Source organism: Neopelma chrysocephalum, unplaced genomic scaffold, assembly GCF_003984885.1.
Source record: "Neopelma chrysocephalum unplaced genomic scaffold, ASM398488v2 Primary Assembly neopelma1_24, whole genome shotgun sequence".
Taxonomy (NCBI): Eukaryota; Metazoa; Chordata; class Aves; order Passeriformes; family Pipridae; genus Neopelma; species Neopelma chrysocephalum.
In genome coordinates this window covers 39,312,238-39,327,064 of record NW_020897693.1, presented here as the reverse complement: position 1 = coordinate 39,327,064, position 14,827 = coordinate 39,312,238, and the positions used below count along the sequence as shown (strand labels likewise).

General features: G+C 35.6%; 1 protein-coding gene across 2 annotated transcripts in view; it reads left to right on the top strand.

Moving 5' to 3' along the window:
• GALC (galactosylceramidase) overlaps positions 1-14,003 on the top strand; it is a 33,674-nt gene extending 19,671 nt beyond the window's left edge. For both annotated transcript variants that reach the window (XM_027673070.1, XM_027673076.1), the window contains exons 9-17: positions 553-677; positions 1,866-1,993; positions 2,445-2,534; positions 3,718-3,807; positions 4,151-4,295; positions 4,829-5,009; positions 7,718-7,881; positions 9,489-9,565; positions 11,353-14,003. In XM_027673070.1, coding sequence (XP_027528871.1) covers positions 553-677; positions 1,866-1,993; positions 2,445-2,534; positions 3,718-3,807; positions 4,151-4,295; positions 4,829-5,009; positions 7,718-7,881; positions 9,489-9,565; positions 11,353-11,496 — 1,144 coding nt within the window. In that variant the 3' untranslated portion in view covers positions 11,497-14,003. The remainder of the gene's footprint in view (positions 1-552; positions 678-1,865; positions 1,994-2,444; positions 2,535-3,717; positions 3,808-4,150; positions 4,296-4,828; positions 5,010-7,717; positions 7,882-9,488; positions 9,566-11,352) is intronic.
• The last annotated feature ends 824 nt before the right edge of the window (positions 14,004-14,827 follow it).

Here is a 14,827-nt window from a genome sequence, read left to right as displayed (position 1 = left end):
CTGTTGAAATAGCAACAGCTCATGGAGAATGGCTGGTTAAAGTTGTTTTCTGTTTTTTATTTATATGGATAAAGAAAGGATAATTTTTTTTAGTGGTACTTAACTGCTCCCCCAAAAAACTCTACCCAAAAAAACTTAACACCATGCACAACAATAAACAATTAATCAAAAAAACTCCAAGCAAATAACACCCCAACAAAAAGCCATAAATTTTCCTAACAAAATTTCTTGCCTTCAAAACAGGAAAAAAATGCAAACAAATGGAGTCTTTAACCATCAATACATATTTCGTTTAATATGCAATTTTTTATGATGATATAGCCAGGGAATGCATCACAAGTTTTGGAAGAAGCTCTCAACACTAGAAGCTGATTTGCTTTATTCTTCTCTCCTGTGGGTTTTTTTTCCCTTTAGCTGGAAAGATATTCTCCCTACCCCCATCCTCCAAATTATTTTCATTGTATGCTGGAGGAAAAAAGAGGAATGGATTCTTGTACTAAGTTAATATAATACTATCCATATGAATGGAGCCAACACCTGTTTTTCTTCCAGGACAATCGCATGGAACTTAGTGGCTAGTTATTATGAAGAGTTGCCCTTTGGTCGATGTGGGCTAATGACAGCACAAGAGCCATGGAGTGGCCACTATAAAGTTGAAGCTCCTATCTGGATTACAGGTAAAAACTTTACAGTTAAAATTTCGGTGATCTGACACCGAGCATCACTGCATTTTCCGAGACTTTAGTTTATTTAGTGTTTTTATGTGTATTTTTTTTTTGGTACCAAATTAAGGCAGATTGGTGAAAAGTTTTGTGAATACTTTAAAAAAGGAGAAAAAAAATGCTCTTTTCAATAGAAAGCAGAAAGATCTAATATCTTAATAGTTGACCTTTAGATGTAGCAGAAATGAATAAGCTACTGCCTTTATAGCCATTACTATTACAATATTTTGATCCGAAGTGCCTATAAGGGTTAGTGTGCTTTCATGTTTTCTTCCCCTCTTCTATTTTTAATCTTTGAGGAGTATCAATTTCATTTGATACTTCTCAATTTGAGAAAATGGAACAAAGAACCTTTGTATTCTTACCCTGCTTGAGATTCTTGCCTTGTGTAAATCAGCATTTCCTTAAGCTTGGGGAAAGCGAAGTATGTTCACGTAGTGTCTGTCTACGGACACACGGATTCACTGGCTACTTTGTAGTCCTTCTGTGTGTAATGTTTTACTGTCTTTGGCACAGTTCACTAGAGCAAGTAGGATTTGCAGTGCCATGACCAAGGTACAAAACAAATACTTTAATTTTTGTTCTTATGCTGGTTACCTATATATGTAGAAGCATTAAACCAAAAATGTCCATACTGTCCCATGAACAGTTCAGCTGAACAGTTGTTCCTTTGTCCATGTTGCTCAGGATTTTCAGGATCTGGGTCATATTTTCTCTTTTATGCTGAAAACCATATTTATCTCTCATGGAAATGCCCATCTATGCCTTCTCCAGCTCAAATGTTTACTTTATTTAAAGAAAAAAAAAGATTTGTGAAAATCTAAACTGTGATGAATTTTCAAATTGCATGTATGTGAGTACCTTATATAGTGGTGTAATAGCTTGTTCTTCCTGCCTAAATAACCTTTATCATTTTAACTGTTTTGTCTGCCAGAGAGTTGATGTTTTAAATTGTGCCTTAATATAATTCTTTAATCTTTCTTCTTGTATAGGTAGAATTTATTTTGGAAGTTCTATTACTTTCTTCCCCAAATCAGGTTTTTGTTGTGTAAGCATGTATGAGAGAAATTTAATTAAAACTGAAAATGGTACTATTTTTTATTAAGTCTTACTGTATTCTGATTTTTATTCTTATTGTCTCAGCACACACAACACAATTTACTCAGCCAGGCTGGTCGTACTTGCAAGTGGATGGACACTTAGAAGGAGGTGGCAGTTTTGTAGCTCTGACAGATGGTCTAGGGAACCTTACCATCATCATTGAAACTATGGTATGTGCATCAGCAATTCCAGTGAACTAGGAAAGATAATGTTTTGCTATGAAGGACCTGTCTTGATTTTTGTAGTTCAGTATCTGTGAATGTTTTTTGATACTGGTAGCTTTGTTAGTGAGTCCACTAGAGGTCTTTTTTTCTACGTGAAGTTTTGAATAGCTAATTGGGTCTTCCTGAAGACCAATATATATGTCTTCTTTATCTTTTTATCACAAATTAGCTTTAATTTGATTACACACTCTGAGAGGAACTTTAATCATGTGCTTTTTTAAAATCAGTATTCAAAGTAAAATTATTAGACTAGTGTAATTGTAGTTATTATGTTAACAGTGAAATAAATGAGTGCTTTTTTAATTTCAATTCTATGCTGCGTGTTTTTCATATGGGTTGCCTTGTGATGCATTCCAGTAATGAATGTTCCTTCTGTTCAATTTATTTTTTTCTTCAGACTCATAATCACTCTCAATGTATCAGGCCTCCACTGCCTAATTTCAGTGTCACACCTCAGAGAGCAACTTTCTACCTCAAAGGGTCATTTGTAAGTAGGTCTTGAATACACTTGAACAGTCTTGTAAAATGAATTACTATTCATAATCAAATACATGAAAGACAGTACCACAGGTTAGGAAGAAATTAACAGCCTCCAATACCAGAGACTGTACACACCTGGCAAAGCTTTAAGCATTCTAATTCTGCCTTTACCAGGAGATGCAATGTCATGACTGAAGCTGTAGAATTGTTACCTCCCAGTCTTATCATCTGTATATTGAAGAAGAAATTCCCCAGAAGAGACATGCAGTTGGATTTTTCTTTAGCATTTATTCCAAGGCTGGGTGCTCTGACTATGCTGATAGAGTTTATCTGGCCAGCATGGCCATCAGCTCCTTTCCAGGGGAATAACTGTAGTTGATTTTATACTGTAGGTTATGTTGTTGCATCCTGTGAAAAGATATTCTGAGAATCTCCCAGTTGTTGGTTTGTTTATTCTCTTTTTTAATCTTGCTAAACTAAATTCACTCTGAAATGTGAACAATACTTTCACAATAAGCTGGAGTGAATCTTTGTTAATTGATTTGGATGATTCCTTCTCAGATGTTGACAGTGTTTACTTATTCAGAATTTGATTTTTGATGACATTGGTTTCCTTTAGGAGGAAACAGCTTGGACAATACTTTTGGCAATAAAATGATTTACTTAGGAAAAGCAAGCTCTAGGTTGCTTGCTTATATCCCTAATTTTAGGGATTAGGTATGATTAAAATTTGTAGCTTATTGATATGTCATAGTATTGCAGAATTTTGGAGATCTGTAATACTTTGCTCAAAAATGGATATCAAAGGACCAGCAACTAAACTAAAGGTCTCATTAAAGTGAAATTAGCAGGAGATTATTTCAGTCTAGTTACTCCTAGGCACAGAGCTTGTATCAAAGGGGTACCATTGTTCGTAAAAGAGAAGCTAAAGATTATGTTGTGTGATTGCAATGCTTTCTGTCTTTAAAAACAAGATTGCTGCATGTTAGGACATTATTGATGTATAATTGATAAAAATATAAGGCATATGTAATGACTAGCTGAGCAGAGTCGTGGCCTCTAATGTGATCAACAGCTTTAAAATAACAAAAATTAGACACCCACAGAGGACTGATACTTCTCAAGGTGAATATTCAAGGTTGTTTATTTTGCTGCTGTTGTTTTAAATTGTATATTGTGTTTCATTGTAGTTTATGGTGGAAACCCTTCAAGTGTGGCATTCTAGACTTGGTTTTGAATCTGGAAACTCCAGTCTTTTTCAGCGACTCCGCCCTGTAAAGGTGAGTTGATCAGTTATAATTACGGTCTCTCTTCAATTTCAAGTGCATTTTCCCCCTTTGCTGAAACTCCTTGACTTTTATGCTTAAGGTGCATATTTAGGGCACATTTCATTAAGGCCTTTTGATTGCAATTTTACCAGTTATATACAAGCTTTCTTGGAGGTAATAAAGAATTTAGGGGAAAGGAATTTTCAAAATAGCCTGGAGATATTAAATTCTGAGGCAAGAAGACAGGACGTATGCCTTAAAGCAGGACTTTAGAGGATCTTCTTTAATTCAAGAACTTGAGTACTTGGTCATTTAGTTGTTTAATTTTTGCAGCTTGAGCTTTCTTCAATTCTAGGTGTGGAGGGGAAGATTTTCTTTAGATCTAGATGTGGATGAAGTCTACACTTTAACCACACTCAAGACAGGACATAAGTGCATTTACCCAGAGCCACCTCCGCCTCATCCCTTTCCTTCAAATTACAAAGATGATTTTAATATACGTAAGTCAGAATTCTGTTATCCAAAATTTTATTCACACACAGATAAAACCATAATGTAGAAAGGCAGTAAGTTATGCTATTTGAATCCTCTACATGAAGTAGTCTGAGGTCTGTTTTGTTGTTTTGGTGGGGGGTTTTTTTGTGTGTTTTTTTCTTTTTTTTTTAATTTTATTTTTTATTTATGTCTGTTTCTCCAACAACTTACACCTGTACACTTCACTTGAAATCAGGTGTATTTTACTCTGTGTCTTAACTGGATGTTCACTAGCAGTTTGGAAATTCTTGCTGCAAATGGTATAGCTCATAATTATAGTGAACTTTTTTTTGGAAGGGAGGTAAGGAAGAAGGCAATTTACTTTGCTTGTGTGTTTGCGAAAACTGGTGTCTACTTAAAAACTTCAATTTTGGAGACTGTGCTTTCATATAGCAGGTTAAAATTCTGAAGAAAATTTTCAGGGGAAATTTCTGAAAACAAGAGTATTTAGAAGAAAAATAATGTTTTGGAGTTGATATGTATTTTATTTTCTGAACAGGTAATCCACCTTTCAGTGAAGCCCCAAATTTTGCAGATCAGACAGGTGTCTTTGAATACTTTGTAAATGCTTCTGACCCAGGAGATCATGTGTTCACACTCCGCCAGGTGGTGGTTCAGCGGCCCATCACTTGGGTTTCTGATGCAGACCAGACCATCAGTATCATAGGAAATTTTCAGTGGTATGTAAATACTATTTTCTAGTGACGTTTGGGGAAATGTCCTCCTACCAGTGTGAGTTAGGATCAATTAATCTGTCTCAAGCCTCATTTCTCTTGGACAGAGGGCTTGTGCTTTTGCATTCAGATTCTCTGTACATATGTAGGAATGATGTCATAGGGACCTCCAAAAGTCATTGAGCGCTGCTCAGGGCCAAAGATCAACTGTGTCTGTCTAAATGACTCTTAAAGGATGGGGAGTCCACCACATCTCTTGGTTACTTGGCCCACTGCTACACTGTCTCGGATTTTTTTTTTTTTAACTTCTGTCCTGCTGGGCATATTTTTTCAAGCTATTTTGTCAGGATAATGGATCTGAGTTGACATACTAGAAAGACCAAGTCAAAATCCTAATTCAAAATATGCCCTGAGTTTCAATATTTTTAAATGGGAGAAAAAAAATTGATTACTTTTATATTACATAATTTTGAGTTATCTGGATTAATTGTTAACAGTTTGATCAATCTCATAATTCCCAGACTATTTCATTGATAATTCAGTTGTATTTGTTGCAGACTGCCATCTTCTGAGCAGTTCCTAGAGTTGTGTGGATTTGATTCAACTACTACCTCAGCCAGTTTTATTTCTGGGTAAATGTAACTGAGGTTTATTGCTTTGATAAGAGTATGGTTACAATTGCAATTCTTTCTAGGAGCTGTAATGGTAATTTGGAATCAAGCAGCATATTTTAGAATGATGTTTATTTAGAATTAATAAGCATTTGGGAGAGAGCCTGTTAATTACTTGTGCTTTTATAGTAATGATAAACTTCATGCTTAAAACTTTTTCTAAGAATTCTAGCTTAAATTCTTTTGACATGTTCTTTAAAGTAGTCATTCTGTCACATTTTTTTCACTTTGATTAGATCATTGATGTCCCAAATGCTTTTTAAGGACTTGCTTCGCACTTCTAATTTCAGGCCTGGAGAAGTGATTGAATCACTTTGATCAGAAGCCTGGAAGAATACCATAATCTTGTAACTGGAGCTTGTTCTTCAGTTATCTGATGTTTTCTTTTACAACCCTCTGTTAAGAAAAAATCTCATATTACCCCTATAATCAACTTTCCCTCATCGAGTAAATCATATTCAGTGATTCCTATAACAGCGATGCAGGCTGTATTCTTAAATTACTCTACTGACATGCCTAAGAACTTCCTATTATTTCATTTTTGATCCAGTTCTTTCTGAATCTTCATCTTATTTTCAGAACCATGCTTGCGTCCTGAATATTCAGCTGATTCTTCAAGTTTTACTGATCTGTAATGTTTTGTAATGCTGGTCTTCAATTTCAGGCCCTCAGATTTGTGTGCTTCATCCTCAGTTTAAAGCTAATCTTGTCTCTGGCAGATGTTTTCAACAATTAGTGTGTGCCATTAAAATTCGGAATCAATCTTGCACTAAATTTCTCTGTGGAATCATATTTGACTTCAGTCATTAGTGGCAATTTATTATGATTCAATTTCAGGATTATTTAGTTGGTTTTAGTTTGCATTTTAAACTTGTGCATATGAAAGCTTTTTTCCCTTCTTCTGATTTGTTAGTGTTTTGCTCTGATTGTTTTATTGAACCTAGCTATATTCTGAAACATTACTATTTAATTAATTATTCATTGCTTCCAGTCTCTTAATAATGGCTTAAGGAGGATGTGGGAGTTCTCTTGTTTAATACATAGGGAATGAAGAAAGTAATCTTGTTTGTGTAATGAATATATATCCAAGAATCTAATACCTCTAATAGTATTACTATTGTGTTAGAAGTGAGGAGAAAAGATATCTAAAATAGATATTCTTTGATTCAGTTATCAGCTGAGCTGGTGTCACAGAGTCTTTTCACATTCTGTAAATAATCATGGATAATTATAAACCTCCTAAATATGTGACCTTGCGGCTGTATCCATATTGCAAATGTTTTCGTATATGGGATATAGATTTTTAATTTTAATATACATTAATAGAGGTAAAGAATGCTTTTAATTTTTATGGTTGGGAGGCTTGTAGTGCAGCTTTGGAGAGGAAGAAGTTGTGTAAATTTACTAGGTGCTATTTGATGGTTCTGGTATCACTTTGCTTTATTCTCCTTCACAGCTGTCATTAAGTGTATAACATAGTGTCTTACTGTTGAGCTGGAGTATCACCTCAGGAAAATCAAATAATTTCAACCTATTTGAACATTTTGTTTAAAAACATTTGTTTTGGTTTTGGGGCAAGCAGTCTGGATTATTTAAGACTTGTCCTGTATTAAAAATCTTAGAGAAATGGCAAATTTTAGCAGATCTGGTGCTATGACCTTGAATCTTGGATTTGATTTAGTTATCTAGAAGCAACTTTTCATTTTGCAGACCTGACAGCTTTTCTGTGGACATGCAAAACTACTGTTTGGTAGACTTTTTTTGTGTGGGTTGGTTTTTTAAAATTTTATTTTAATAATTAATTGAAACTTGCTGACAATACACTTTGTTTCGTTGTTGGTTTCTGAGAATTGCCATGCCTGTGAAAATCTATGAACTGACATGTGGGAATGAGTCTAAACAAGTTCTGTGCTTCTCCCGCATTAAGATTGCTAAATCTTTCCTTAAGAAGGTTGCTCTACTGAATAAGGAATATTCTTCTACCTATTGCCTGCTTAAAAAAATTGATTCCATCCTTCTAAAAGCACTGAACTTCTCTTACAGGGTAAACATGACAGTCACCTGTGACATCTACATAGAAAAGCAACATGATGGGGGTGTATTTATTGCAGGAAGAGTTGACAATGGTGGGATATATGTTCGACGTACCAAGGGAGTTTTCTTCTGGGTTTTTGCAGATGGCACCTACAGAGTGACTCGTGATATAGGTAAGCAGCTCTTTGCTAAAGAGGATGCTGGCATATGAACATGTCTTTTTGACAACCTTGGTAAAAATGACTAACATTCAGATTTTGTAGTTCACTTGTCATCACTATGAATTTAAGCTATTGTGCTCTAATAATGACCCCTTTTTGTAGGTGGAGAAAGCATCTTAAGGCTACTGGCGGGCTACTTAGGCTTAGCTTTCTGGTCTTTTTCTTTTTCCACTGACAAAACCTATTTGCACTAGAAAATATAATCTATTTTGCTTTTCATACATACTCTGATACAGTATTAATTACAGAAAGATTTGGTCTGTATTCTTAAACTACACATTGAAAAAAATCCTGAGCGACATGCAGGGACTTGTCTTGAAGAGCAGTGCAAGTCACTGTACATACATCTGGCTTAGGTGATGATGAGTGGCCTACTTTTTCCTCAAATTATGCATCCTACTGTTAGTCTAGCTCAGTGGAGTGAGAGCATATTCTACTTGTGATGCTAACATTCCATTGGTAGAGCATTTGACAGGCACATGAAAGAGTGTGTCATAAAACTTCATCAGTAGCTAAAAGTTCTTTTCTTTCAAATAGTGGCAGCCTATGTTGTTTAAATGCATTTCCTATCACTTCATGAGTTAAAATTTGCAGTAATTTCTGATGAGTCAAATGCAGCTTCTAGATCTACAAAAATACAATACAAATACAATAATATCTGATAAGATATATCGTTGTGTGTTTGTGTGTGTGTTCCTTTCCTTTTTTACCATGGACAAGTAGCATAAAGAAGGTTTCACATATCTTCCCTTAGCATACTGGTGCTCCTTGCAATGTCTAACTCCATAAAAACTTAAATTTCAGCTGTATGTAAAAATATACTTGTGTTTAGGATCGACTCCAGTATTTATTTTTAATAAGACATCGCAACATTACCCAATTAGTTTCTCAGGCTGTCAAAACTAATTTTTCCTAGATGAAATGATTAACCACCTCATTATTTCAGACTGAGACACTTGTTACACAATATGATAATTTTTTTCTGTACAGCGATTTTTGGTCATCTTTATAGATTTGTAGAAGGGATCCTGAATGTTAAATTACCTTGCAGCTAAAACTGTCTGCTGAATAATTGAAGACTTGTAGCACTTAATTTTTTTTTTCAGGTCTTCATCCAGGCGTCAGGTACACCCAATTTTTGCTTAGCTTATATTTTGAGTAGAACTAAGCAACATGATGATGTGGCAACTCCAACCCTGTGATTTAAAATAGTTCCAAACAATACACAAAGAAGGAGGTCTATAGAGCAAGCAGAGTGAAAGCTACTGTCACACTTCATGAACTCCTACTCTCAATAGAGCGAATCCTCATCTCATGCCAAATTGCCAAGAGCATTAGAGATTTTAGTGGGAAAACAGTCCTGGCAAAACAGGAGAATGCACTGATAATGTAGAGCCCAGTTTGCATGTTAAACCTTCCATGCTGCAATTGAAATTGTTAAGATGTCAGTCCTGAGCACTTCTGAAAAAGAGATATTATTTTGTTTTTGCTGGCTTGGTATTTATCAGTATCAGCAAAAGGCTGAAGTAACAGTTTGTTAACTTAAGCATGTTTTGCAGCTGGAGAAGAAATATTAATGAAAGGACTTTCTGGTGTCCGAGATAATGCATGGCACACACTTACTCTCAACATTCAGGTAAGGACACAGGCAAAAAGCCAGAAAAACAGTTATGAAACTTCAGTCCTAAATGGTTTAGACAAAACAATGCTATACTATTGGTGGTCTACTTGTATTAGTTTACCCTATCTAAAACATAAATAATATCTGTTATTTTAAACCAATATTAAAATGCCATACCAAGTTCTGCTGCCTGTATTTTTAAAGAGATCTTGAGAAACTGTAGAGGGTATAGAAAATAACTGGAAAGATAAATTGGAAGATGGAGGTAGGAGGGTCAGAGAGGCAAATCTCTTGTTTAAGCTAACAAAAAGATCTGATTCTTTTTTTCTGAAGACAGTCAGTAAACTACTAAACTGGCCTGTTTTACAAATTTGTCTCCCACCAGTTCCCTTTGCAGGCTAAGGCCTTGTATGTGCAGCTAGTAAAGGACTAGAGAACTCAGATGAGCTGCCAACCTTCTCTACTGTAATAAAAATGCATAGGCATAATGTTGCTGTATAAATGGGCTACAGTTAATGAGAAGCCTGCCCACATTTTTTTCTTTCCCCCCCACTCCACCCCTTTTGATCATAGTCACTTGGTGAGGAAAGTACTCGCAAACTCTGCTTTAAATATACCTGTGCACTCACCTGGGTGTGACATTGGTGCAATTAACTAAAAGGCCTTAATTCCTTTTTCCAAATGCCTAATCCCATTGTCTAATATAACGTTAGTAACTGCAGTGTGGTCTGGAATGTGGGGAAGCTTGAATCCTAGCTGGGGAGATCTGCTACTGAAGATAACTCTTCTAAAATGATGCACTGAATCCCTCATGCTAAAATGTCATTGAGTATTAGGAGCTATTTTTTTTTCTCTTGTGCTATCACATTTGGAGACAAAGGGACACTTGTACCTGAGTCATTCACTGGAATGGATGTAGTTTACTTTTGGCTGTGGTACACCTACATTTATGACAGTGATTGCCATCTGTAAAACAGGCCAAGACATTTGTTAACCTGAAGGTTTACTGAACATAAATAACTTAAAACACAAGACAGTATGGTAGCTTTAAAATTACGATGCTTCAAACTTCTGTCTGTGCTGTTCAAGTGTTTTGTGCCAAATATATTTTTGATGTAATAACAGAAGTGCAGAGCCCTCTTTAAGGAATTCTTACACTAACTCCTTCTTGTAAGGCATTCTTTGCTTTTACCTGTGTCTATAATTGTCTTTCAGATTAAGAAATACAATTAAACTGAAGTACTTTTTTCTAAAAACTGTTTAGTGGAACACTGGCAAGATAAATTGTAATTTTTCCTGAAACTGTTTTTAATTTCAATAGCTTGAAGTAGCTTGAGTGATATTTGAAAGTTCTGCTGTCTCCTCTTCCTCTCAGCTTAATGACTAAATTACATCTATCTTTACTTTTGACTTCTGCCTAATTCTGCAGAATTAGTGCCAGGTATATCATAAGTAGGGCCAGATATATCTTAAGATGGTAGGGCTGTTTGAGGGAGCCTTATACAAGTGGAAGAGGAAAACCAGTTTACCTTTCAGATTATACACAGTTAGTAAAGCTGTGAGTTGGGGAAGACGAGCCTTTTATATATTCTCTGTGAAGGCATTAGATCTGTTTCACAGAGCTGATAGACACTGGAGGATTCTATGCAATATTTAGAAGCACCTCTGCATGAAAAATGTGTGAAACGTAGTTGAAAGTTGACTTGACATCTCTCTGCTTTGTCTCGTCTCCCATGTGAGTAGGCTCAGTGTCAACACAGATGCTGGATTTTACAAAGCTAACATTTTCCTTTTTTTGACAGGGCAATTCCGCCTCAGGACTGTTAAATGGTTATCCACTCTGGGAGAATGTCACTGTTTCGAAACCAAGCAATGGCTGGGCTGCTCTTGGAACTCGCTCATTTGAGTTTGCACAGTTTGACAACTTTCACGTTGAAGCCAGCTGAGGTGCCTTTCACATGTGGAGAACCCAGTTCTCATATTACTTTGAATAAGAGCCAGTTGAAACTTGGAGGAGAGCTTAATGCTCTGCTGTGATTGATCTATTGGCAAAGAATCTGTATTCTGTCCTTATTATTTGTTAAAGGTTTACTTGAGTAGATGTCAGCATGACTGTAACTTTATATCCCAGTTGCTATGGGATTTTTGCCCTTCGATTTTTTGGGGTAAATTTTAGTTCAAGGTAATGATGAAAACAAATTCATGGATTTAAATATCTTTTAATAACAACAACTTACCAGCTCACTTTTAAGATAACTTTAGGAGTTAACTGAAGACAGGTGCATCTTAACCTGCATTATTTAACACTTCCATGATTATGTCCATTCCTTTCACTGTGAAAAAAAGAATTAAGTGCCAGTAAGCCTTATGAGCCAGTGGCCCCATACTTTTGTAGGTCTATCATTCTCAAGTTTCCTTTGGATAAAGTACCTAGATTTTCAGTAGTAAAAAAAAGATGTTTTGTCTGTTTCTTTGCTACAGTCTGTGACTGTACTCCAAGTGCATTTGATTACTTCTTCTTGATTACTTCTTCCAACTTGCATGCCAGCCCTAAAATAGATCCTATTTTCAGTGGAATGTAAATGCGCCTTATGGATGATCAGGCAGTGCAGGATGTGCCTTACTTCTAATCTACCTCCTCTTTCCAATGAAAGGGTTGAAATAGATGAAAAGATACCATAACTTACAGTTTGTTGATGATAACCTTGTGGTTTTTTTGCATGGTGCAAAGAATAAAAGCTTTGCATCATGGATGCAGGCAAGCAGAATACTTATTTTTGTGTCAGGTCACGTGTGTAAACTGGCCTTTGTTTTCTAGAAACTTAGGCAACCATCTCTCACTTTTGATGGATCTAAAGCTTAGAACAGAAAACAATTAAAGCATAACAATGTTATTTAGCTTACTATATTACTGTGGCACAGAGGAGATATGGATACTATCACTTCCTGGTATAAAAGAAAATAAAAAAAAAATTAGTCTTTGCCCTTAAGAGCCTGCAATCTGTTCATAAGGTAAGTGACAGCAGGTGGACACAGACAGAATTGTATAGTGAGCCAGCCAGTGGTACTGACACAGTAGTGTCTGTTTTTCAGCTTTTCCTACATATCATGGAGTGAAATTCAGAGGGAACTTCAGATCCTTGAGAAAGGAGGGATTCTGTTTTGCTGTTGCTTCATTTTATTTTTTCCCCCAAGTTACTGTGTTATAAAGAAAGCAAATCATTGAGAATATAAAGAGGTACTGAATGGGATTTCCCTCACACACATTCCAATTTCAATTGGCTTCATATTTTTTCTTGTTTGCCGTTGGTCAGAAGATGATGTCTGTTGCCATAATGAAACATGACTCCTGTGTCCACCTACTTTTCACATTCACATCGTATTTAACTGACAAGTGAGTAGTCTGCAGACTTGATAGGGCAGTAGTAGCTGTATGAGGCCATTTGTACCAGGCAACATCTTGAGAAAAAGATTAGCAGTATACTTGGATTTATAGAGATTATTCTTCTGATCATTTTACTTTGAAGGCTGATTCCAGTAAGTGTTAACTTCAGTCTTTGAAGTTGTCATCTCATGTAGAATTAATGTAATACAAATCATTCCTTAAAATTTTTTATGAAATTTTACATTCCAAATTAGGTTTTGGAGAAGAGAATGTTCTATCTCTAATAACTGAAAATGCTTTGTCTTTTAGCTGTTATACTGATACTGCTCAATTTTGTACATGCTAGTAACCTTGAAAAATGGTTCAGACCACTAAACTTTAAAATTCTTAGAAAGCTTCCAAATATGAAGTAACTGTTTACTTAACTGAGTGAAAAATGAAAGCCTGTTTTCCACATCAGTTTCATTTGATGGTTGAAGTATGGATGCAGATCTGTTCATTACTTGCTTGATTTCATAAGGGATGTCGCTGGTTACTCCAAATGTGAAGGAATTTAATTTTGGGTCCTCATATTCAAGTAATATGAGTATAATATCTCAGAATAAATTTATTTTAGCTGTGATGGGTTTTCCTAGTAGGATACTTTTGAAGACTTTCTGGTAGCTTCTGTGGCTGCAAGTAGTGTTTGTGCAAGAGAGAGATCAGCAATGATGCAGTTATTCCAAAGAAGCTGTCCATTTTTTTTACCTTTCAACGCACTAGTGTATTAAACTGTACTGTTATATTGTGTACTAAACACAATGTATTTTGTCACTGGACAAGTTGATTTTTTTTTTCCTAATCTTAGTTTACAATGTTTAAGGATTTAAGTGCTATGAACAGAGTATGTGATTTAATGGTGATATAATGTTATTCATCTTTATATGTCTGTAATTCCTCACCCTTCAGAAGATTGTAATATGTTTGGCAATAACAAGCTGTCAGGTTTTTCACTGAGAGGTGGATTTATGTTGTTGATTATAAACACTAATCATTCCAAATGGAAAAATAAAACACTTAAACCCCCTTTATTTGTGTAGAATGCTTCTGTAAATGGGTCTTTGTTTTTTTCAGGAAGAAAGCTGACAGTTTTTCCGTTGTGGATTCTGATAAATATGCTTGGCATTAACTTAATTGTATTAGAAGAGTTTTTCTGACACTCTGAATAGCCAACCAGTCCTCATTAAAAATTATCTTAAAATCCATATGCATTAGGACTTGTGCTGTTGGTAAAATGATTTTCTTATAGTGCTCAATATACATTTTGCATCTTTCTGGGTGGGTTTTTTTTGTGTTTAGTGAAGGGAATTAAATTGTATTTGAAGACCAGTGTAGCAGAACTGCTGAGTACTAAGGTCTTATGAGATTTGGCTGAAAGTCAGTTTCTACGTATGGGAACAGACAGTGTTGTACAGATGTACTTTGAAAGTTTAAAGGAGACTTCTTTACTTTCAGTATCCTTTTGGATCTAGCTTCAAATGCACTTTTTTTTCCAGCTAAACTTAAGCGTTCAACTTTACAAAGAGGGGAGAAATTCCATAGAGCTAGTTATGTTTTCCAGGCCATCATGCCAGTAGATATGAATTACCCTGGATACTGCCTTCCAGTAGCCAGGTATGTGCTACCGCTATGCAAACACTGCATCAAGATCGGTTCTGTCCCTTCTCTACCACCCCACATTTGAGGTTAGACACAAGCAGTTCTTGGGATTTTCAAACCCTGCAAAACACTGTGACTCCTTTGCAGGAAACTCTATTAGTTTAGGCTTCTGGTGATGGTTCTTTTTGCAACCACCTCCTTGTATCACTGTATCAAAAATAAATTTCTATTTCCAGATTTGATTTGGACTGGTA